General features: G+C 35.3%; 1 protein-coding gene across 3 annotated transcripts in view; it reads right to left on the bottom strand.

The window, feature by feature from the left end:
- Window positions 1–1,006: 1,006 nt before the first annotated feature.
- The window catches only part of LOC144447314 (double-stranded RNA-specific editase 1-like), a 121,229-nt gene continuing 95,454 nt past the window's right edge, over window positions 1,007–26,781 (bottom strand). For all 3 annotated transcript variants that reach the window (XM_078137268.1, XM_078137270.1, XM_078137269.1), the window contains exon 2: window positions 1,007–6,880. In XM_078137268.1, the coding sequence (XP_077993394.1) occupies window positions 4,815–6,880 (2,066 nt within the window). In that variant the 3' untranslated portion in view covers window positions 1,007–4,814. The remainder of the gene's footprint in view (window positions 6,881–26,781) is intronic.

Here is a 26,781-nt window from a genome sequence, read left to right as displayed (position 1 = left end):
TGATGTCATATGATGGAACAGCACCCCCAGGTGTTAAATGTAACAAACTGATTTCTTGATATCATTTCAGGTCTATTGTACAAGAATAAAGTGATACAGGAATAGACACCCAACACACAGTTGGGTGTATTCTATCCATATGTCTAAATCGATTTTCTTAAACAAGGCAATTTCCGCTGACAATAACTCCATATGTACCACATCGTTTTAACACATGGCGATCGAAGCTGATTCTTGATAGTTCACGGTTGACTGCAAATGTCGATGACTGGCTTCATCAATAATCAATGCCTAACAGACGGTAGCATTCCATGCATGCTGCTCCTTTTGACTTGCAGCCATGTCTGAGGATTTCTCAAAACGAATTTCAATTGATTGGTTGAGCAGATCTCCAGTTTTTGGCAGAACAGCAGATAAGGAATGGAAATATATGCGAGTTGTAAAAGTTTATCCAATCACAGTTTGTGTTAACTTGTGGTATGTAACTCTTTAATAATTGACATCAGTTTACTGATTGTTTGGTATTTTCATTGCAATGTGCTTTGATAGTGAACTGGTCCAGTTCTAGCCTCAACTTTACAGCATGTTAGAACTGCAGTGACTTGTATTACATTTCATGGTTTGATAAGAACAGTTTAATGGCCTCTTTATGTGTACATGAAATGCCAGGGGAACTGGAAACTTGTTTGTGAACATGAACTATATTGTAAAATTGGCCATAAAACTGTTTTTATCAAATGATGGAATGTAAACATGTTGTGCCAAGCGTTATTATTCCAATTCACTTATTTTTCCTCCATGTTTGTATTAAGTTACACTCAGTCAATGTTTCTCTGTCACTGCCATGGTTGCATTTGGTTCTTAAAATGTCATCTCAAATTGCCATGGTTACAAAACTACACGATACTGAAAAGCAGACAGCATTCCTTCACATACCACTAAAATGAACTTTCTATCATCAAAAAAAAGACAAAACCATGCACAAGTTTAAAAATTGTCACCAAATTTTAATACACAAGAGAGTTAAAGAACAGGCAAACTACACTACATAGCTGTGTAACATCTACAGCCACAAATTGGTATGTTATTACTTTCCTCAAGTGAAAATACAGAGTTCGTAATTACTTTTTTTTTAACTGAGCAAAATTTACATATTCATGCTAAGATACCAGTACTCCTCAATAACAAAGCGGTCAGGAAACTATAACATAAATTGTCTATTCAATACGGAATGGTTGTTTATTTTAACTATCTAAAATGACGAGCTACGGAAAATAATCATCTCTACATTTCTGACATTGAAGAGACTACTTGAAAAATAATCATGTCCAAATTTCAAAGATATTGCAGGCACCAAAAAATCTCACCACTATTTATAGTACATCATCTTGTCACTATTTATAGTACATCATCTTGTATAAATGCTAAGTCATTGCTCCTTTTCTTGTAAAAAACGTGGCCCTCTTGGCTGGTGCAAAATGTCTAGCTGCCAGATTTTGTTACATTTCTCCCCAATAAATAGAGAAAAAATTCAGTGAATCTGGTTGTTTCTCCTACATAATGCTGATAAATGTGAAATTATTGGAGAGTTGTACTATCCAACACACTAACAATTCCCAGCATGCAGCTGTCCATACTCATTTCTATGCAAGTTGACACAAAAATTGTAATTTTAGAAACAGTTTGGTAAAGATAAAGAAATGAGAATCATAGATATCAGAACAGTGAGTTGATGTAAATTGAATTCATATCATAAAATGCAGACTACGCTAAGAAAGTGAAAAAACAAGTCTACTGAACATTGAAAATGTTTTCCTCTCAAAGACAAAGTGTTTCGCTATGGCTGCATTACACTTGTACATATTAAATGCAGCACTGCTTCGTCAAGATGGCGCCGTCTATTGTTACTAAGGCTACAGACAAAAGTCTTCTGTCTTTGAGAGAAAATCACAAAAAATTACAACACACAAACAAAGAAAAAAAGAAATGTGTACAGACAAACAAATCTTATTTTTTATAAAGTTACTTGTACAGGGATTTCTTCACAAAAACCCTAACATCAGAAAAAATGTGCTCTTCGGACTGCTACTACAACACTTGTATTCACACACTAAAAAAAATGGCACCACAATGTTGGACACAAGATACACAAAACACATGCTTCATACATCCAAATATCACATAAAAATAAAATTTGTCTAGTAACTTGTTGCTATCTATCAAGCTGATTTAAACAAAGCATAATCTGAGGAATCAAAGCCATGACAAACACAATAAGAAAACAAGATGGCCGACAAAACTTGAACTTTGACCCAATACTGCAGCCCAGACAGTAAAACCAGCATATTAGTATAAATGAAGGGTCTAGAAACCACAAACATCCTGTATGAATTCTGTTAATCATGAATTTTTTTTACAACTAATCATATGATTAAAATCCATTTATATCTGTATTTTGACAGCGTGCTTCACATAATGAATTATCGACATGGAATGCCAGAGTCAGACTTCTTAGTGTCTTGCATTTTTTTAGATATGTCAAAAACACATCAAGTACCGTAGTCTGTTTTCAAACAATTTTCCACCTGCACATGACAGGTTGGCATTGGTTGAAAACATGTTTCTAATAATACACCACTTTGTTCAAAGATTTGGTTTACCTATATCAGTATTAGTTTTGACTGGGTCTGGTATTGCAGTGGATATTTCTCAAGAAAAAAACTCACTGAAGTAAAATTGTTTGCATATTAATGACATCATTTGCATGTATTCACTCATGTGAATTTTTTTGCATATTAATGACATCATTTGCATGTATTCATTCATTTCCTAATATGATGGTATTGCTGTCAAAACTACACACATTAGAGAAAGTTATAAACATTTAAAACAAAATTTAGCCAAGTACAATAAGTTTTCTCCATAGTTTAAAGCAATTAGGATAAAATCTCAAAATGAATCCTTCTTGTACAGAGTTCAAGCTATTCATAACATTTACACCTAGGGGTAACATAAATAATATATGCAAGACGCCATTTTGTTTTTACATCGCATCATACCGTACTAGACAACTCAAAATAAAACAAAAGAGTAACTACGTTTTTTTCCAACAGGCCTCTCAAAATAAAAACCACATAAATGACAGATCTATATTCTTTATGCCATGTACTTCAATTTTTCTTTCTTTCCATAAAAATATTTTCTATCCACTAATATTTTTTGTAGTTTTTCAAATTTATAAAAAACACTTATGACCTTCCTTCAAGTCCATTTTCACTGAGCTTTGCTCCAATATTCTTTCTTCTTTCAATATGAAACCATCTGACATACATTTTTTTTTTCAAATCTCAACAAAAATCATAAAAAACAAATCATGTTTTGATATGTCCCCACCTTGGCAAGTTTGGGATGTTGACGTGTCAAAAGTTTTCTATATTCTACTATCTTTGGAAACGGTGGCAAATATGTCTCTCACTTCATCAAAAAAAAACTCAAGTGCTTAATCTAAAATCAACAAATTTGTCCAAAAATAATTTCTGACGTCTATAAAGATATGCCCGTTTGTTTTTCCATCTTACAAATAGCTTACATAAGTCAAAATTTACAGAATAGTTCTTTGCAATTTTCTTTTTAATCTTGACAAAAAAATTTATCCATTGCAAGTACTGTCTTGCCAGAAATTGCGTGAGAATAGAGCCGTACAGAGTCATATCTTAAACATCTAAAAATTATCTAAAATTTGAAGAAATTTCAAAAATATCACAAGTTATGAATTTGGTAGTCAATAAACCCCAATAGATTGTTGGTAAAATCTTAATTCAGGTAGTATTTCAAATAATGGCGTCTTTGATTTACTGACCGTAATGAAATCGATAAGGCGAACAAAATTTGTATTGACTTCATCATTTTCGACCACAACATTTTGAACAGATGCTTTTATTTTTTGTAGTCAAAACCTGAAACATACCCAAACAGAATCAAATTTCATTCATAACGATGCTTTCATGTTTTGTTGTCAAAAAATGAAACTTATGAAAAGTGAATCAAATTTCCAAGTTTAAAACTGAACTATGGGAAAAAAGGAATTATCTGAGGTGTGGAAAGTGTTATACATAAAGCTTACGTCCAGAAGATTTGAAAAAATACAGCATTTTAGTAAATGAGAACCACCCATAGATATTATTCACAAGTGAACGTGATATTTGAGATAGCACGGAATCTGAATATAGAGTGACTCATCAGGTGAACGCTGTCATAAAAACTTCAATTTTTTACCAGTCCGGTGCAGTGACAAGGCAGACTTCTTATAGTGGTCGAAATGAATTTCCCTGATTGTATTGTCATAAACACTATTGGTACAAACACTTCATGATTTTACAACTCCTTTCTTGTTCAGTTGCGGTTTAGTTTAAAGGTGACACATGACAAGGGGCATTCTTGGAATTTGAACTTTCCATGAACTGCTTTTTTTCACAAAAAGAATACTATAAACTGTCCAATTATTATGTACTACTTACTACCTGATTAAATCATTTTCGCTGTACAAAAATGAACTACGAAAATTTCAACTTTATGCAAATTCTATGGGTCAAAGGTCAACCACATCTATTCTGTACCCCAAAATGCTCATCGTCCTGGAATCGTTTTCCAAATATTATAAGTGTTGGAAATGTGAGATTGAATTTGAGTTAACATAGATGTAAAGTATAGTGAAATGTTAAAAAAAAACATGATGGTATGGTCGGGGATGTTTGTAACTTTAGTATAACTAGGATATCCAGTTAGGGAATCTCAGACAGGTGGGGGAATTTGGCTTATACATCAAACTGATCTTGCTCAATAGGTTTCTCCACCCATGTTCCAAGACCTGCCTTCTGGAATGTTTTGTACATTTGTTGTTTGGTTTCCTGGTACATCAGTGATTTGACTTTAGCATCTCCGTAGAACTGTGGTTTTGGGTCTTCTTCCGACAATGACGATATACGCCCGCATAACTGCTTGAAGTGACGATATAAGTCATGTTTTGAGATTCTGGAAGGACGCCCGTAGTCGTCTTTACCGGTCATAGCATTGATGATTTCCATGCCTTCGTCAAGTACAGTCCAATTGATACTGAAGTTTGGAGCTTTCCCTGGTTGTCTGCTTTCAGTGTTACTAATACCACTCAGAAGAGGTTTGTTGAGACGAAACAATTCTGGCAGCTCTTCAATATCACTGACTCTGTTGTAGACAGCTCGTGAGAGATGATCAGCGTGGTATAATGATCCAAGAATTATGCTTGAAATATAAACAGGCTCGATAAAATGACTCAATAACGCACCCTGTATACCGAGGACATTCCACCTAGCGATCTTGTCACTACACGACATAGTTAAAAGACGCTCTCCTTGTAGTATTCCATCCCAAGTCTGGATAGCAGAATCTGGCTTCACGGGAATTGTACCCTCTCCAGACTCAATCTTCGTGCGAAGCTGTCCACGGGCCTTGCGGTTTGGATGGCGGTCGGTGGCTTCTCCCTCGGCTCCTGTTTCATGCGGTGAGAATATCCTGGCATCGCCGCATGGTGATGTACTGATATAAAGGTGGAACTGAACATCGTCACGTAACTTGTATCCGTGGCCGTCTTCACGTGGCATGAATATTGATTTCTCCCCTTCATTTGTGAGGTACAACTCTAACTGCGTGTACAAATAGCGAACTAGTGATCGACGAGTAACGATTTCTGCATGACAGTCGTTGAGTGCCAGTCCCTGATCAGACATGTATTCTCCGTTGATGCATTTAGTGCCCGTAGAAACGCATATAACTTTGGCATCACCAATTTCAATTCCTCGCGTCATAACAACACCCGCCAAAACTTTTCTCCTGGCATAGGGAGACGTAAAATTGTCTGTAAGTTCACCGAACTTAGTCAGTACTAGTTTATGGACTTGATCAGCCAGCACTTGTGGTGTGTGAAGTGATGAACTATTATCACTTGGTATGGATTGAAGCCCCGGTGGTGGAGCAGGCACCAAATTATAAATCTTTGCAAGTGCCGCCTGTGCAGCACGAGCTTTGGCCATTTTCTTATTTCTTGCAGAGCCGGTGAACGTCTGTGCATCAATGGTAACTGACATGACAAAATTCTTAGCATGACTTTCACCAGTTTCAGAAACAAACTCATATTTAAGTCCAGGCCTCAGTTCATTTAACAACATGATAGGATTTTTACCGGTGGGAGGTGACAGCGGGGCACGGGCTGTAGGACTTGGTGTGAAAGGACCGACCGGAACTTCTGGCGATGTTCCGTTCTGTGCTTGCATTTTCTCTTCTGTTGGCTGTTCCTGTACACATACTTCTCCCTCCTTAGCTTGCATTTCTGCATTTTCAAATGTGTTAAACAAACACACATCTGACAGATCCATGGCATCGGAAGTGAAGTCAGAATTGACAATCTGTCTCCCCATGGCTCTGTGTGCTTCAGATGCATTTGGGAACTGAACAAATGATCTAAGCGCCTTCTCCGCTGCCTGTAACTTGGCTTTCTTCTTTGTAGTACCCTGTCCCTCAAAGCCCTGCCCATTCACTTCAACGGACATCACAAATGTTGGGGCATGTACTGGACCACTCTGTGACACAAACTTAAACTGCAACCCTGGTCTAATTTCATTTAACTGCATCAATGCATTCTTAGGTAAAATAGGACCAGGAACCTTCTTCCGTTTCCGTGGTCTCTGCCGGAGATTCATAGAATTCTGTTCATCCTCCAGCGGACGTTTGAGATTGCGTTCTGGCTCTTTGCTTTCTTGATCACTGGACTCCATGATGCCCAACTGTTCCTGATTTTCACTGATATTTTCCTTCACTTCTCCAGAAGCCTCACTGCCATTCTGGTCTCCTAGGTAACAAAAAGAAAACAGAAAGGGAAAGAAGTCAATGCCAAGCATCTTTAATTTATAAAGGAACCTGAAAATATTTTATTTGTGAGATTTTGAATATAAACATGTGCAGTTTCCTTGCGTTTTCATTTGCATTATTTTTACAAATTTGATGCTAATATCAAAGAATGGTCACAAATATGGTGGAAAGTATCAGGCAGACAAAAACGAAAAATCTTGGGTTACTAATATACATTACTGTAAACCCATTTCATATGATATACATATAAAATGCATTCATTGCAGATTTTCAAATCTTGACATTTCTTACTCCTCACAGTGACTACATGTACATGAACTCAATTCAGGTCATGACAAATTTGAGTTCTATAATTCAAAACATAGTATATGTACCTATGTTTTTGTTAAAAGGTGGTATATAGGTAAAATCTACCCATGGTATTTTACCAAGGTTACCATCTAAATTTTGGTACAAGAAATGGAAATCTAGGTAAGCTAATTTTACCAGATTTTCCCCTCAGTTACTGATGTCCCCAATCAGTGTGCCCTCTAAACAAATTTGATGCGCCACTGACACACACAATTTGTAGTTACACACCAAAATTTGGTGTTCCCCTATCTCTTACTATGTGGTGACTCACAAGAAATGTTAGTTTTTCTCATTTTGACTCACAACAACAAAATAAGGCTATCATTAGAGGGCACACTGGTTACAATATAAATTATGGTACAAGGTACAGAATTCTTTGCCAAATTTCAACAAATTTCCTCACGCTCAGTTGAAATGTTTCTAAACCTTGGCAAAGCATTGTACAAGCAAAGTTGACAAACAGCAATAAAATCCATCTATATCAAAGTCAATTTCCAATCATTCTTATGTAAACTTCAAGACAACTAGTATTGTACAGCCGTGTTTTACCATCAGTAATGTTTGTTGTTGATGATGGTCTGACCTTCTTGCCAGGTTTCAAGAATAAATGAACAAGACTCAACACTTGCGGAAGACGAACTGAATACCTTAACACTTTCTATTGTAGGATGCCACTGAACTGTAAAACCAATAAACACGCTTTACACCCAACCTTTAACAACGTTCCACACAGTTGTTACTACATTGTCTACTCTAACATATCTCAACCTTTGTACAAAGTCTGCTCCACTTCCACAAAAACTGAAAGTTCAATCTGCTGTTGATGAACTTTCTCTTCTGCTTTACTCAAGAACACTTCCTCACAACATTGTCAACTTTGTAAACTTTTGCACAAAATCTGTCACTTCCACAAAAGCTGAAATTTCAATCTGCTGTTGACAAACTTTCTCTTCTGCTGTACTCAAGGACACTTCCTCACAAAATTGTCAACTTTGTAAACTTTTGCACAAAATCTGTCACTTCCACAAAAGCATAAATTTCAATCTGCTGTTGACAAATTTTCTCTTCTGCTGTACTCAAGGACACTCCTTAAACACATTGTCAATTTTTTTAACTTTTGCAGAAAATCTGCTGCATTTCAACAAAAATTAAAATATTCACTTGCAACTGACTGACTCTTTTTTCCACTGTACTATAAATACAATGTACCATAATTCTAAAAAAATTGTTCTTCCAGAATAAAATGAGAAGAATTTGTAAACACAATTTCCTAATTCTTGAATTCACTACAATGTCAAACAGATTCCCATTCTATAACTCACAACAAATTTGAAGCAATATTTGACAAATGTAAGATTTTCTCAACAATTTCGAAAGCCATAAAATGTCTTTTTTCAAGTAGTTGTGACACTTATGAGTACATGTATGTACACAAAGAATACTTTCATTGAAGAGTAAATGTCATTTGAATACAGAGCTTTACTGTTTGCAAGAAAAATACAACATATTGAAGGAATATGTCATACATGTTGTATTGTGTGTATTATTGTCCACGGACAATGCAACTAGAAATCCAATATTTGATTTAGAGTATAAACCACAATCACAATATACATGATTTATGTGTACCATACTACAGCTATTTGGAAAACGTTTTCCTTTTAATGTCAGTTATTTGGTTGGTAGCACACGTCACAATTGTCCAAGTGCCCCCAAGCCAAATGTCTAGCATTCTCTATATGGCTAAATGTGCCCTCTAAGCCAATTTGACACGCCAATGATGCACCAAAATTTGGTGTTCCCCCTATGTGGTGGCTCACAAGAAATGTCAGGTTTTATCATTTTGACTCACAACAACAAAATTTGGCTATCATTAGAGGGCACACTGTTATGGCTTTACAGGACTACTATTTCAAATCTCTGAGCTGTGTCACTTTTATCAAAGCTTGGGTTACAGAAAGCACTGTGTAATCTTCTCTAGGCTGTTTGATTTTTTTCAGCATGATACTTCAAGTCCTCACAATGTGTTAAATCCCTTGACCTCACCTAAGCTTTTGCAGCAAGATATATTTCAATCACTTTGTGATGGAAAATGGTACTTTAAGTCTATTTCTGAATAAGACTCCTTAGGTTGACTTCTGAATAAGACTCCTTAGTTTGACTTCTGAATAAGACTCCTTAGGTTGACTTCTGAATCAGACGCCTTAGTTTAACTTCTAAATCAGACTTCTTAGTTTGACTTCCTTAGTTTTACTTTAAATTCAGACTGCTTTAGTTTGAATGACTTCTGCTTCTCTTCTCACCAAATGCAATCAATGATGAAAATACTATTTTTAGCACAGTAAAATCTATTACATTCCCCCTTTGGCTTTCAAAATCAATGTCCAGTTTCAAACTTCTACATGTAATGATTTTTTATAGATTACTGAAAACGAGTTCTTGGGAATGGAAAACTTAGGGGTAATGTGAAGATAAAATATACCTTTGCCTGAACCACAGAAGACATCCTTCCCCTCTCAGTCTCATACACATGTACTACAAACTGCAAATTAATGTGGTAATATTTACCAGGGTCTTACCATAATCATTCAGATGAGAAGGATGTATGGAATGATTTATGGTGAATATAGACAAACACTTGACATGACAACTAACTGACTTTGTACAATACATCAAATTTTTGAAGTTCTGTAGTAAAGGTATGATGCTGACATTGACAGTGAAAAGTTGACTGTAACAGAAACACTAACAACGCAAACAGTTCCCCTGTCAAACACAACAAAAATACTGAGTGACACTAAAAAAATTGAATGCAACACAAACAATGACAACACAAACAGTTACCCTGTCAAACACAGTGAAACTACCAGTATAATCTTTTTCATATAGTTTGTGGAAGACAACACCTGTACCATGCAAAACTATGAAAACAAAAGAATTAAATGAAATTGACACTAGAGGAATTATACACACAAAACATAACCCTACCAAAGCAAATACTAAGGCTAAACATGTCAGTTATCTGATCAGCAGACTCTGATGGTGTGTATTCATTGCTATATCAACTGACAGTGTGACACAGTATGGTTTAAAATAACATCGTGACTACTGTGTCAATTGTTGACTTAATGTGGACTTGGTACTGGTACATCACCTAAACAATGGAAACTCAGTTCTATGCCAAAAACTACACAGCTTACCAAAATAAGCCCTTGGCACATTTTTTTAGATGGACCCACTTTTGTGCATTTCCATTGACTAGTTTTCAACAGGCAAGTGTTAATGTACCCTAAAACAATATGCAAGGCGCAAAATAATAATTTATTCAATGCCAGTGTTCTTGTTTAATCAAGAGTAACAATCCTGGCAAGAAAACAGACGTGACTTTTTTAAATGAGTTTTTGGACTCTGTTATCATTAAACCTGTCCGTGGATACTATAATTGCCACTGATGATACAACAATTTTTGCACACCTTTGTTACCATGACAACATTTATACTCAATGTTGTCCATTATTTTGTAACCTTTCAAACTTGGCAACACAAATGACTATCACGTAACCAAAGCTTGTAACTACAAGTAGAGTTAGTAAATCTTCCGTAGAATTATTTACTCGAGGAATAATCACTATGTGGATTACATGTATATTCCTAAGGGCTGTTGCCATGGTTTTTTGCAATAAAAAAGAGATTAAAGTAAGTTGTCACAAAGCAACTTCAGCTAAAACCATAATTCCAAATACTCTGTTTCTAAGGTTATAAAAAAGGTGTCCTCATTTCTTGTATTTATCATAAAATTATTCTGCAGAACAGAATATTTCAAATGTATTTATTTTGGCAAATTTTTAAAAATCAAAGTAACAATTCCTCACAGTGGGGTTCAAATTTATCTTGGCAAATTAATAATTTTTGATTATGTCGTAAATGGTACTTATAGCAACATCACTTTTGTAAGTAACTGTACTGATTTGAAATAAATCTGTCATTATTTCCTACGGTAATTAAGAATTTACTAGTAACAGTGATTCCATTTCATGGTGACTTATTTTGGAACAAACTTTGCTTCAGCTCGCTAAATAATCTAAAATATAGTTTAGTGTCCAACTACACACATGTAACATATGCAGTATTTATTACACCAAAGTCTGCCAGGGCACATAAATTAGCAACATCAAACATTTCCAATTATAGTTTTCAAAACATAATAAAAGTTTTAATGTTTGAAAAGTGACAGATTCAGACAAGATGACCACTGAGATACTACACAAAGTAAAACCTATATTTTGGTGTATCACAGACAACAAGAAAATCAACAAAATCAACTTTGAAACAGTGAACATGAGCATACATGTCAACACATATTGAATGCGGCTGATTATGCAGGAACTAAATACAACCCTATTCATAGTGAGTCTACTAATGTATAATATGGAGGGAACAATTTCAAAGAACTGATTTTCAACAGTTGACAATAGGTGCCTGACTTTTTCGCGTCGTGCCTCTGGATAAACATTTTAAAATGTCTGAGGATTGATTAGAGGGTACTCAACTAATGTTATCCAATAAGTTAAAACGTAGTGTCAGACATTGTATTGTCACACTGGGATAGCTTTCTGTACAAGCTGAATTGTCAGGCCCTCAGGACCTTGAGGTATGAATCAAGTCTGAGTGAAACGAGAGAATAACTAGCAATCTCTGAATATGTGATCCTTTTCACACTTTGTTTAAGTATGCACATTATAGAACCCAAACAACTAACCATGGTAATAACTAGCAGCAATTGAAACGCTCTAAGCTTTCAACTTGTTTCTCTGTACCTGCCATGAAACTGTGTCCTGTGTGCGGTCTTCGCGGTCAGCTGGAATTCAATGCACGTATCCGTTTCTTGACAAACACACTGCTGATCTGTACGAGTAAATGCACTCACTGCAATCACAAATTAACACCACAGACTAAAACCCGTTCTGATCTCAGAAGTCACTGTACTGCTGTGTGTCGTCTCCTTGTCAGTTAGCCACGCGTTTTCTTCGGTCGTCACCTGAAGGGTTCAGGGCTATTGACATCAACTTTGAAAAGATTCGGCCACCCTTTTTTCTACTGTTTTTTAATCGTGTAGACGCATCCACCAATCCACAAAAAGAGTCCACCCAAGTAGACCAAAGAAAGTGAGGTAGTGACACAAAAGACTTTGTCTCCTGATGGCCTATTCATCGGTGCCAGTACACTGGAATGAATACACAGTCTAACAGAAGGCCATTCAAGCAACAAATACCTGTGTACAGTTAATACAACATATCCATACAAAGAACTCAACTACCTCTATATGACAAAAGCTTCGACCTCTATTTACTCACTTTGTTATGCACCGTTATACTGATTTCTAAAAATCCATTCAAAAATGAAAACTGACCCTCAGACATGTGACATCAAACTGCCCCCAAATCACACAGTAAAATATCCCTGAATGAGCTTTCCTTAATTGAAATAAAAAATTCATTTAAAACAAGTCTTATCATAATGGCGTTGTCAGGGTCACATGACCTGTGCACAGAACAATGTATCAATGATGTGTAGAATTGGAACAATAGGCAATAAAAGTGGGACCTTAAGACGGTCAATTGAATTCAGTTGCACTCCCTGATCGCATGTTGTCACATCAGGATACACGTAGTAACATGAAGTAATCGGTAATTTACGGTCTTCATCAATTTTTTTAGGATCATGACTTTAATTAAGTTGTCAAAAGACAGCTTTTCGTCACCTCTCTGACAGCTTTCCATTCATACTTAATGAAAGTTACTACACCTTACAAACACTTCACTATTTTTTGTCAGATAATTGGTTTGTGTACAGTCTGAATACCACTTTAACAGCCTGTGGATATCGGTGTCGTCATTAGCTATCACCTGTGTCGTGTAACTCCTCACCTATTGTCAAACTTGACAGGTTGTGTTTATTCTCAAAAAAAGCTGCACAACAATCATTCAACCCCTCAGCAGCATTACAGGCAAAAGTGAAAGTTGAATAAATCACCTCAAGTTTTCAAATTTAAGCAATTTAAAATTATTGCAAATTATGTGAATGTGTAATTTAACTCCCCGTCCTATTACCAATAATATTTTTTCAATGTAAACACATATTTAGGTTGGGACTAGTTGTATTTAACCATGAAATCAAAACAACCCAAATCGGTCAAAAAAATGATAATAAAATACATAATGGGATACTTAGTGCATGACAACACACACACATTTGTATATCAACATTTATATTAGTTAACTTGACTAGTTTTTGGAGCAACTTTTGTTTAAGTTTCTAATATATCTCCAAATTACAATACTTCAAGCTTATATATAGACATTTTTGAGTAAGACAAGTGATACAGTCTACAGGTTTGGTTAGTCTATTTCAGCTGGTCTATTTTAGCAGTCATTCTGACCGGGTCTATTTTGCCCGCCAGCCTGACCGGGTCTATTTTAGTTATCACTCTATCCTGGTCTATTTTTACTGTCATTCTATCCTAATATCCACTTTGCTGATTTCGTAACGTCGATTCACTCCAGGGAATGTCTATGCAATGATCTGATTATACTGTCTGCATACTTCGTCTCATGTGGGACATGTTTTACAACATAACTTAAACATATTTCAGTTTACTTTGTTACAATTTCATTCCTCAGATTCAGTGTAATTCCAGAAGGCGATATTTTACCATTTTATTCCCTTGTCAATGTAAGTTTATGCTACCAGGATTTCTCAGCCCATAATTATTTCTAAATTGATCAAGTCTGGCTGAAGGGGATGGTTGTTCCTGTGGTTGACATTTTTCTATGACTAGTGTTTTCGCTAAGGGTGGTACAAGTATTGTAAACTCTACCCGAGTTCCCTACTCGGTTTTTTGTTACATGTAAGGATGGTAAGTAGGTAAAATCTACCCGGGTTCCCCATTCATTCCACTGTGGTTCCCTACCACTGTACCAGTATTTTTGTTAAAGGTGGTAAGTAGGTAAAATCTACTTGCGTTCTGTACTTATTTTACCAGAGTTTCCAGACCCTACCAATGTTTTTTTTGGGTGGTATAAACAGTTAAAATCTACCCAAGTTCTCAAGTAATTTTAATTGAGTTCCCAACTATGACATAATATCGCCCTTTCTGTTACCTAGACCCCCAACTTGGCTAAAGCAATGATGATCTGTCACATTTATCTTAAATATAAATAAGATATATGTTATAAAATGAATTTCAAAATCAAATTTGGTTATACACTTAACTAAATTATAGGCATACTTATACAAAAAAAACCCAGAAAAATCTGAACTTCAAAACGTGTGGGTTTTTCAAAATGTCATCATTTTGTGTGAAATATTGTAATTTCTTGTGATTAATTAGAACACCAAACTTCACACTAATACACCAGTCAGAATGAATGGTTTCTAACACAGTGCAATGCTATTAACTTCTTTTGAAGTTTGCAGTCACAACATGTCCTGGCATGCCACCAAGAAAATAGCTAACCAAAAGTATCAATGAAACACCTGTACGACTGTTAGTGGTGGTAAAACCAGTATGACAAGGCAATCAATGTTTCTTTGAACTGTTTTTGTTACAGTCAGTAAGTAGGTACAGAAATCTCCAAGCTTCCACCGTGGTTTCCTTGGTTAGACGTCTTATAAACCTGAGTCAATACTCCCGGATTACCCAAAGTATAAACCCTAAAACACAAAACATTACTTTTCATCTATGCCAGACAGAATAGCAAATCTTGTAAACTTATTTCACAACAGGAATAATCAGATTACATCAAGTTGTCATAGCCTACCTTGGTGTACCTGTTAACACAACACTGACTTCTCTCTATAGTACATCGGCCTAGTCAGAACTTTTTTGATGAAATGGAAAACACATTGAAGTGTGAGACGGTCTAAAACAACTACCACTTGAGGCACTGGACAGACAGTGACTGGATGAAATGAATTGACTATCCCGAATTAGCAAACAAGCCCATTTGGTCTATTCTATTCGTTCACAATGCCAGAAATAGGAGATAAATAAATCCGACCTCTTCAGTTGTTTGCACTCACTTTTCAGGTTTCTATACTTCCCTTCCAGAGGTCAGCTCACTTGCCATACTCAATAGTTCTCTATTGAAACCAGGCACCTACCACATTTTAATATATTCTGTTTTCGTAGTCATCATGCTAAAAATTCATGTTTTGTCACCTTTTTTTTATGAATACCAATAGTAAGTCAACGGAAAAAAATTTTGAAAAGATTCTGCAAACTCTGCGTACGATAAATTGGAATGTATTTCATTCAAGAGAATACTTTGACAAATCTTGAGAATCTAATCTGAGAACAAGTAATTCTGCTCGAAATAATACAAAGTATTTTGAAAATATCGATACTTGTTTTTCTGTTTGTATTTTTACAGCTTACAGTGCAATAATTTAAGATAAAACTTGGTGAGAGATTTTCCTTTAAATTTCACATTTTGTAACATGCTCTCAATCGAAATTGTGAGATATAGCTGGATCATAAGTTCTATTTGGTTCACAAATATACTGGTAAAATGACTTCACACAAGTATTTGCTCATGTTACATGTATTTCTTTACCATTTCATGACAATCTGTGACAATTCACCAACTACAACATGTGTACAAATACCAAAGCACACTTTCATATATTATTGTCCTTTTCTTTTATTCAAATAGTGTTCAATGTTCTGTATAATTATCACCTGTGGTTCAGATTTGTAATGGTAACCCGGGGGTGCTACTCCAACTATTTAACTACAGGTACACATGTATATGTGCTGTCCTTTGAGATGTGTTTTCTGGGGGTCGGCAGTATTGGCTGTAGACCCCTACCAGAGCTGGCCACTGGGACCATCCCTGGAATGGTACAGCTCTTTACAATTCCCTTGCCTACTCCCTCAAAGGAAACACCAGCAATGTACAGATTGAAAGCCAACCACTCTAACCATTCAACCATCATGACTTCACAACCAGCAATGTACAGATTACACACCAGCCACTCTAACCATTCAACCATCATGTCTCCAGGTAAAAACTAATATACATGTGCTTTCCAGGGACTTTGTCTATCAGCTATGGAATGATCCTAGAATAACTGGTCAAGCCTAGATGAATCTCATGTTTTAGTCATTGTGAAATACAAGTACATGTATTAGTATCATTGTCAGAATCTAAAGTAATCCTCTGTAATCCATACAAAGAACAGTCAAAACAATCTGATCCTGTCAAAAAGATGTGATACTGGTATCAAGATTTCTCATAGATATATCTCCATTATTTATGCTAAGGTTAAAATGTTGGAGTTGGAGTTCAAGTTACAGTAAGTACGTCTTAGTATAACACTGTTCTCTGTGACAGAAGTGATAAAAATGTACATATTCTGGTTATATTCCAGCAATAGCGTTCAACTTCACACCCTAGTTACAGTAGCATTCAATTTCACACCCTAGTTACCAGATTTTGACATATAAGAATTATCATCTGAGAATAATATCAACTATGAATAAGTAATACTTAACTTCTGATAATCATCGCTCCAGTGCCATAATGTTGTAACTGACATATATATTACATACAAATATATGTATATCATCATCATAATTATCGCCACCACCACCACCACCACCACCACCACCACCACCACCACTATCACCATCATCATAACCACCACCACCACCACAACCACCATCACCACCATCACCATATCACCCCCCCCCCATATCCACCATTGTCATCAGCATCATCAATAACCAAACAACCTAAGGACTACTTAAAATCAGATAAGATGTCATTTTTTGAAAGGTTCATTTAAAGGATCCTAATTCATTTGTCGGAGTCTTAAAATACTCCATCATGTTAGCAGTCTTTTCTTCTGTTCAGTACATTTGTTGCTCTACAGGGAACTGACATCTCGTGTTCTATACATCTCACTCATGTTGACCCAGCTATCAACAATAAAAACCGACTCGAACTACTCATTCCCAATGCTATCTATTCCCTGACCTTTTCTTGACCCTAAATGTTAATAGTTTCATCCAAACCACCTTCACCATACACTGGTCGACTTCTACGGATACATGAACTTAAAAAAACAACAACATTAACTTTTATCTAAGTAATTAGCTTTCATTCAAACACCATCTAATATTTAAGACCAGTGTCTAATAAAAATGAGACACTGCATGTTTTATGATTCAGTAGCATATATGTAGAGTTTACGATGCAATCAAACCAACAACTCACCAGTGGCTCCAATCTGTTCTTGCACGACAGACATTGGGAATTGAGAGTTCATATAAAATTCAAATTAAACTAAATCATGGAGGAAGATTTGGCTCTGCTTTACGGCATGGGAGCAGAATGAGGACAGATTTCTTCAGGGAAGTGAATTCCTTGACTGCATCTATGTCACTCTTTGTTCTTAGTAGTCTAGTTCCTATGCAATGTGATATGATTACTACACTCATCTCCACCCACGTATAGCCAAAGTCACCAAACCGCCAGCTGGGCTGACCATTACAGTGGATGTCAATAGTAATCCATCACAAACTGACAGACAGTTGTACATTGGTTACTTTCTTCACACAATTGCTCATTATTTATTCAATAAACACAGTTGTTTTGACTATCACATAATATTTACTACAGAACTCTACCTCCAGTCTGGAAGTGAATCACGTGATAACATCATCATGTTTATATCAACACTGTAGGGGTGAGCACAGATTTCTGTGCTGAGAGTAACGACTTTTACTACACGTGAATGGAGATGATCGCAGTAATTGTAACGCATCAGTTCTCAGTCTCCAGATAGAGAAACAGTTCTCATCATGTAATAAAATTGTCACAATGCTGTTTATCCTTTAAATTATTGCAAGCCCCTCCACTGTTTTAGGGATAGCCACTTTTTTTTACTGTTTTTAGGAGAAGTAACATTTTTAGTCTAGTGACAAGACCTCGGATCTGTGCTTGGAAGAGTGTTGAACAAAATCCAAGGATGACAATACCACTGATGCGCAACCTACAACAGGGCCTTTGGCAGTATATCACCTCTGGTCACTTTTAAAGTTAGCAGATTTGTCCAAAATCTAGCAGCTAGCCTACTGTTTTTAGGGATTGACTCAGGGGGTCTCATGCTAGTCTAGAAGGTAAAATACTTCCCTTTCATTATCAAAATTCATTCCGTCACTATAACAATCAAATAATCCAAGTCATTCAGACTCTGCCTGCATGATTCTGTTGTTAAGATTAATTTTGAACTTAACTTCACAAAGCAGCATTGTTTTTCCTTTGATAGAGGTAACATCAATATGTAAAGGAAACTGAATTTTTAAAACTGTAACGATATTTCACTAAAACATTTGCATATATTTGGGAATGTCACAGCTCCATTAGGGTTCTAAATGCCACAGTCTACTGCCCTTACAATTTAGCCTGATAAGCAGCTACGTCTGCCAATGTACAGTTACTTTACCCTTGTACGGATTAGTGCAGGTATACAGATGCACACACACGACATGGAAATTACATTACATGCTTCATACATCAGCAATTCTATTAAGTCTTACCACTAAATATAAAATATTAGTCAGGCGCCAAGAATTATCAATATATGGACTGTTATAGGACGGTCTTTGAATTGGAATTAAAGGGACATGGGCTGCAGATTTGAAGACTTATATACAGGCTACTATAGGTAGTAGTTTTGTTTCATAGAATTACATTATCACTGTTTATACACCAAAAATAACCATGAGATCTGTTACATTGCAGTCAGGCAAACTGAATGAATTATTGGATTACACACACGTACATGTAATTTGTGGGTATACCCCAAAATTGCCATTAATATTACGCTTGTCAAGAATACACACAAGCAATAAGTTACTTGGACTATAAGATATAGTCCTGTTGTTCACTCCTGTATAGCTTCTTAAACTGGTCATATGGATGAGGATTTGATATTTACTTTTGATTTTTAATTTTTAAAACAATTTTATCATGGTTTCCTACTTGAAAACTCAATGTGAAATAACATATGCCAAGTCCTTGTTTGTAACTCAATAAATGGCAAAAGACTTAAGTGTGTAAAATGTTTGTTATTGTACGTACAATAACAAACTTTTTAACACATTATTTAGCTTTTTGCAATGTATAGAGTTACACACAAGGACTTGGTATATGTTGTTTCCCACTGATTTCTCAAGTAGGAAGCCATAATAAACTTGTTTTGTAAATAAAAAATCCAAAATAAATACCCAATCCTCATCCATATGGCCACTTTAACAGTACTGGCTGATAGGGTGGCCTGAATGTTGTATCTAACAGATTATACGATAATGTAACCTTTCAACACTGTATGACAATTTGTCATTCCTATGACAACACAAATCGACACAAATAGGGTACTACTAGATCAATTCTATGTAAGCATGTATAAATATACCATCTCTGGTTGTCTCACACCCCCTTATATTAACATCAAGAACAAAGTTATACAGTCTAGAATTACACTGAAAGTCATTAAAAACTATGAATCCATCACTGTTGATTTTTTTCCAGGACATGTCTCGATGAATATAAGTCTGCTCAGCTAATAAGTACAGCTGGTAAAGAAATGTAATCAAAGACACACGGTACGACTGTTTAAGAAGTCTGTAGATTCATAAAATTTATGTACTCTATTTCTCCTTGCACATGGCAGTTTCATTAGTTAGCTTGACATATTCGTGTAGGGTACAATTATTCATAGCATCAAACCAATGGCCATGAATACGTTTGAAATCATTAAGTCGCTCCTAGGAGCTCCATTCATTTACATCGCAATGTTGTCCCACTTCTACTCTGTACTAATGAAAGAACTAGGCTTTACAATTCACTTGATATGACGTAAAGCATAGACTAAAGCATCAGGAAATTCTTATTTTGGAGTTGAAACGTGCATCACTTTTGTAAAGCATGGACTATTAAAAGCAACAGAAATTTTTTATTTTGGTGTTGAAACTTGCATCACTTTTGTAAAGCATGGACTATTAAAAGCAACAGGAAATTCTTATTTTGGTGTTGAAACTTGCATAACTTTTGTAAAGCATGGACTATTAAAAGCAACAGGAAATTCTTATTTTGGAGTTGAAACTTGCATAACGTTTGTAAAGCATGGACTATTAAAAGCAACAGAAAATTTTTATTTTGGAATTGAAGCTTGTACAAGTTTTGACAACTACCAAAATTATTTCCGAGATTCTGGATCTTTTTAACACTATCATCAAATGATATTTTTCCGAAGATAAATGACCTCCAATAACAACGATCAGAAATTCTTGTCGACTTTTAATATACTAGTAGTTTCTTTATATTAAATATTACGATAAGGTTCACTGGAAATTCATCATAATTCCAGGAAGAAAATTAGAAAAAAAGCCACTGCAACTTTTGTTTCCTGTTTCTGTTTACTCGGTAATACTAATAAGTATCACACCAAGTTTATGAGTGTGTACGTGTGTGAACAACACTAGTCACTAGTAATAGTGAAAAGAGTTAATGTGTTCTGATACTTGTGACTGTGTACATGTGTGGACAACACTAGTAATGGCAAAAAAGCGTTAATGTGTTCTGACACCAAGTTTGTGAGTGTGTAAGTTTGTGGACATCACAAAAGAGTTAATGTGTTCTAATACTTGTTGTGAATATATTCGTGTGTGGACATCACTAGTAATGGTAAAAAAAGTTAATGTGTTCTGACACCAAGTTTGTGAGTGTGCAAGTTTGTGGACATCACAAAAGAGTTAATGTGTTCTGATACTTGTTGTGAATATGTACGTGTGTGGACATCACTAGTAATGGTGAAAAGGGTTAATGTGTTCTGATACTTGTTCTGTCAAAACTTCGGTAGATGCAGAGCAGACAATGTACGTATATGTAACAAATCCACGTATAGTATTACTGGTAGAGTCTATGTAACGTATACACATCCTTGCTCACTAATACACTTGAATGGATTGATTTAATCTTCTTTCCACCTGGTGAGTATTTGTTTGCACACAGAAAAATACAAGCGGGGTGGGGGTGGGGGAACAATAGGATTAATATTTTTAAGAGAATTTCTTTCACAGAATTTAGAACACAAAACTTAGTGAAAAAATATCCTTTTATAATATACATTGTATGTCACCTGTGTACCAGGTTTGATTGAAATAAGAGATATGTCACCTTTGTACCAGGTTTGATTGAAATGAGATGTCACATTTGTACCAGATTTGATTGAAATAAGAGATGTCACCTTTGTATCAGATTTGATTGAAATAACATATTACATGTCTGAGAATTGACACTACTAATGGATACATAGATGCACAGAGCCCATTGTAACTATCTTCCCCAGGGGTGGGGGACCTTAAAAAACACATGACTATTAAACTCTCTGACAACATCCATGACGTACATTTGTCTGCTAACCTGAACACCGCTACATAACATTCAGTCAGCTAAGTGTATCAAGTATACAGCCGGTGATGAGTTGTGACTTGCAGGGCCAACATTCAATTACAGCTCACCTAAACTTTGAGTTAAAAGTCCAGTGGGAAATCATGATGATACGTAGCTTAGAGACAATACTAGTCTTTTAGGGGTCATTGTCAATAGCTTTAAGTGCATGTAGGTTAGAAGTTATCTGACATATCATGCAACCCGAGATGAAATCGAATCCAGGTAAGAATTCATAGGATAACAATATGTTGTGGAGTTTATTTCAAACATCATTGGGAAAGGAGGACAGTAGCTTCAGGAATCATAAATAAGAATGTTGTCAATACTTAAAATGGCACATCAAAAAGATGTGAACAGTTTTGATGTATAATAGTTTTTATATTAATAATGATAAGGAAATAATTTAGGTTTTGTTGAAAAACTAATATGTGGGGATTTAAGATAGAAATTACAAAAAACTGTACAGACGACTTTGAAATCAGACGAGAGAATGTAAAGCATAAATTTATAGAAATATATATCATGTAACTTCAACAAGATTGTCATGCAAAATGTTGACATAAATTCTTGTTTTTCAGTTTCTAACTTTCATAATTTTATTGTGATGAGTACAAAGCTGTAAAATTGATACCTTGTGCGATATAAGAAGCAACATTTTTCCATTCTGTGTTTTATGTAAAAATCGTAGAATAATTGATCTGGGTTGAATAATTCAATTGACATGCAATTTCACATTGTGCAATATGGTAAAGAGGCAAAATTGGTCACCAGTTGCCTCTTTTAAGTGTGTTCAAGTCCATATTGTTGTAGCCAGCCAGAACGATCATGTTGTCGGAAACACTGTCTTTTTTCAAAGGGAAGTACACACAATTTAGGTAGAACTCTGATGGCATTTCTATCACTAGACAAGGTACAACTTACAAGCTAAAGCCCATATTCTTGTAGCCAGCCAGTATGATCAAGTTGTCAGAAGCACTATCTTATTTCAAAGGGAAGTAAAACCATGTAGGTAGAACCTCTGATGACATAAGATACATTTTTATCACTGCTTAATCTCATATTCTTGTACAGCAGACCACAAAGATCAAAGTTGTCAGTAACATTTGGTTTTTCACAAAAAAGACCACACAATTTAAGTAGAACTTTGATGAGATATAATATATCTTTATCACTGTACATGCTCCATTAGTTGGAAAGTAATAATCTAATCAAGAAAGTCTGCAATGATTTGCCAAACTTGGAATATACAGAGATACTGAAGTCCCTTCAGCAAACTACATCTTGTTTTGAAAGGAGCCTTAAGCGAAGCTTTTCAAAACCTGAATCTTTTCCCTCATTTTTTTTTTATCTCACTATGTGACTACGTGTACGCTGATAGCAAGATTATTATCGTTCATCAAGACTGCTGTTAGTATTCTTATCTGAGCTTACTGTAACCTTTCACAATGAGATACCGAATACCAACTAATGTCTTTCCCATTAGAAAACAAACAAGCAGTACACTAGGGAGTCTCAACATATTATCGATATACTCTTAGGGGGTAAAACTTCTCCATCTTTCTTTCCTTTATAATTACTGCTCAATTTTGTAGAAAAATTTCACTACTTTCCAGGGACAGCTTACAAATGTAGTAAATGTAGTACATAATATTATATGTTCCCATGATTGTGTATAGTCAATTCAAATCAACTAACACCCTATAAAATTACAACAAAACACCTACCAAAGCAAAGGTGTGATCACACATTTTCTTTTTTGATTTTCAAACTCTCCAGGAATATGACATTTTAAGTACTCCATTATCTTGATATTGGAGTATCAATTACCATGGCAACTGAAATTACAGGAACAATTCAGACCTCTGACAATAAGTGTCACACTATATCTAGATTAGATTTTGTCATTTTGGTGATTGTCCATTCAAACGGGATTACTTGATAGCTATTACTTCATTATTGAACGGAAATCAAGCATTTCAGTCCACTTTACCCTGATTATAACGCAATCTAGGGTCAAAGTTCAACTTTTACTCTTTAAGCCAGAACAGTGTACAACATGTAGATATTATTCACCAATAGTTTTCTTCATTCAGTCAGTCAAGGTAAATATGAGTGACCTAAGGGGCCTTGTCATTATGAGTTGCCAGACGAGTAGTGACAAACCCTTAGGTCACGAGTGTTTCTGGCTGACTGGAGAAAAATATTGGTGAATAATATAATTACACCTCCTGAGGAATAAATTATGAAAAATATGGGAAAGTGATGATTTGGAATGTTTTCATATTTCTAGAACTACAGAACCATGCAGCGATATAGATATGGGTTGTCATGATACAGAACGACCAGGGTATATAATCCATATTTTCTGTTCAAATGCAATAATTTGGCTTGTGCAAGGTATAAGTATTCATAGTATGGTTATTCATGTGTTTAAAGGCCAAGGTTTCAGTCCCAGGTTATTGTATTATTGTTATCTTATCAGTGGAAACATGAGGATTACATTGTTCTGTTTCACTCTGACAGACAACTGTTTTTACTGTCAAAAAATGCTGCAATACTCGAACATCAACTACTATTTACTGTCAAACACTGCTGCAACACAGTCTGAACTTTACAAATCTGAACCATACTGTCAACGAACCTTCCAAATTTCCTACAACAGATGATGTGTTAAGTCTTCCACAGAGCATTGTGGCTCCACGGCAGGATTAGTACGCACTAATCTGGTACAGCATTACGACAATCTTCTTTTTAAAGTCGATGAATCAATAAGGTGTGCACAAAATGCCTTATACTAATCTCACAAACGCTGTCGGCTTGTTTTATTCACATTACACATAAAATGTCTTGCAGTATAAAATCTACCAAATTTGTGTCACAGTGTTTCATCCACATTAAGGATAAAATGTCTCGCAGTATAAAACTGATGAACTGTGTCAGTTTTTTTCAACTTATGGACGAAATGTAGTCTACAAACTGACGTACTATGTCAGGGTTGCATTTTTTTTAGCTTATGGATGAAATGTGGTGTAGTATAAATCTGCCAAATTTGTGTCAGGCTGTTTCATCTGATATCATCACAATGTGTTTCTATATCTTTCTTTTAAAACAATTTTTGATTAGGAAACTTTATAATATGCTTGTTGATAAAATAAATAATTACAAATACTTTTTTTACCAAAATTATAAAACAGAATTTATTTTCATCTTTAATAAAAAAACTTGTTTATTTGTCATGTTAACATTGTTTAGTCAGAATATGCTTTGCATCTAATAATAATAGTAAAGAAATCGCAAACAGGATAATTAATTAAAAACGTTTTTGCCATGCAAGGAGGCTTACAAGTAGCAATATTCGATATCTTTATGTTCTCTCTCTTTCTGTCTGTCTGTCGGTGTGTGTGTGTGTGTGTGTGTGTGTGTCTGTCTGTCTGTCGCCTGTGTATGTATATGTCTCTGTCTGTATGTCTGTGTGTGTGTGTGTGTGTGTGTCTCCTGTGTATGCATGTGTCTATCTGTCTGTGTACGTGTATGTGTATGTGTATGTGTCTGTCTCCTGTGTCTGTGCATGTCTGTCTGTCTGTCTATCTATCTATCTCTGTCTCTCTTTTTCAGTTTCTTGCTGATATGTGTATCAGGGTCACAACTGCAGTTCAATGTACACAAGTAACTGAACATGATAATTTCACTTTACCCCTAGGGTTCGAAAATCGAATTTCAGATACTGAATGTAAAAGAAGGTAAGTTTAAACCAAATTCAAATCCTTCCCTGGAAAACAGAAAATATATCGAATAAAGTTTATAAAAGAAAGCTTTGAAGACATTACTTCCTCTAAGGCATATACCCAGTCATTTTAATTACTTACATTGCCTCTAAACTGTCACGTGCATTAACATCCTCTTAAAGTTCATTTGAACAAGATGTATTAACGACATCCTACGAAATCTCATTCTTTGACAAAAGCCGCAAAATCAGTACCAGGGGTAGGAGGATAAATGAACCTACCAGTAACAATATCCACGCTCTACTAATCATACATGACGACATTAATAATACTCACCATCTATAATATTACAATTTCAGATTAAATTCATCAAAAATCCAATTTTTTCTCTGACAGATTTCCTGACATACTCAGCAAGAGATATGTAATGATATTAATAATACATCTATACATTTACACAAACTTCACCGAGTCAAATATTCTGGGATTACATCTGAATGATTTATGTTTGTAAACGTTCAAAAGGGTAAAATTTGTTGGAGTCTTTTTAAAAAAAATACATTATTACTGATACTGCATGGAGTAGAAATAATAAAAAAAACACATCAAAACACTCCAGTTATTAGCAGAAAACATTATTTTAAAATTTATGGTTATTTTATTTTCAATGTCCATATTTCATATGTGTATTAGTATAATGGTCTGTAGTCTGATTACAGTAATATTATACTCAATATAATTATTATATGTTATCGAGATTACCACTGAGATATGGATGACAAAGTTCTAATGCATTCCAAATCATTACATTTTGTCAACATAGTTCATACAGTGCAGAAGGCTAGTTTTAGGGTGTTCACACAGACAATGTAAAATTTGCTCTGGTTGTTCTACGTCATGACAACACGCAACACGCTTCATACAGTGCAGAAGGCTACATTTAGGGCATTCAAACAGAAAATATGGAATTTACTCTGGTCACTCTTTGTCATGACAACACACACCATACTTCATACCACACTAGTTTTAGGGCGTTCAAACAGAAATATAAAATTTATGCTGGTCGTTCCCTGTCATGACAACAAGCATTGACATCAAATATTCAAAGTTAGCACTACTTTCTTCATTTGTTTTCTTACATTGGCATTTCACAGTATACATTTATTACTCTTTCATATTTTTCTCCATGCAGCCAGAAAATATTTATGACATACATAAGAGTTGTGTCTGTCGTCTTTTGATTCTAAGTGACAAGGCCCCCTTATGATGTCTTTTGATTCTTA

This window comes from Glandiceps talaboti, chromosome 16 (genome assembly GCF_964340395.1).
Source record: "Glandiceps talaboti chromosome 16, keGlaTala1.1, whole genome shotgun sequence".
Taxonomy (NCBI): Eukaryota; Metazoa; Hemichordata; class Enteropneusta; family Spengelidae; genus Glandiceps; species Glandiceps talaboti.
The sequence above is the reverse complement of the archived record's forward strand: the minus strand, read 5'-3'. Positions and strand labels throughout refer to the sequence as shown.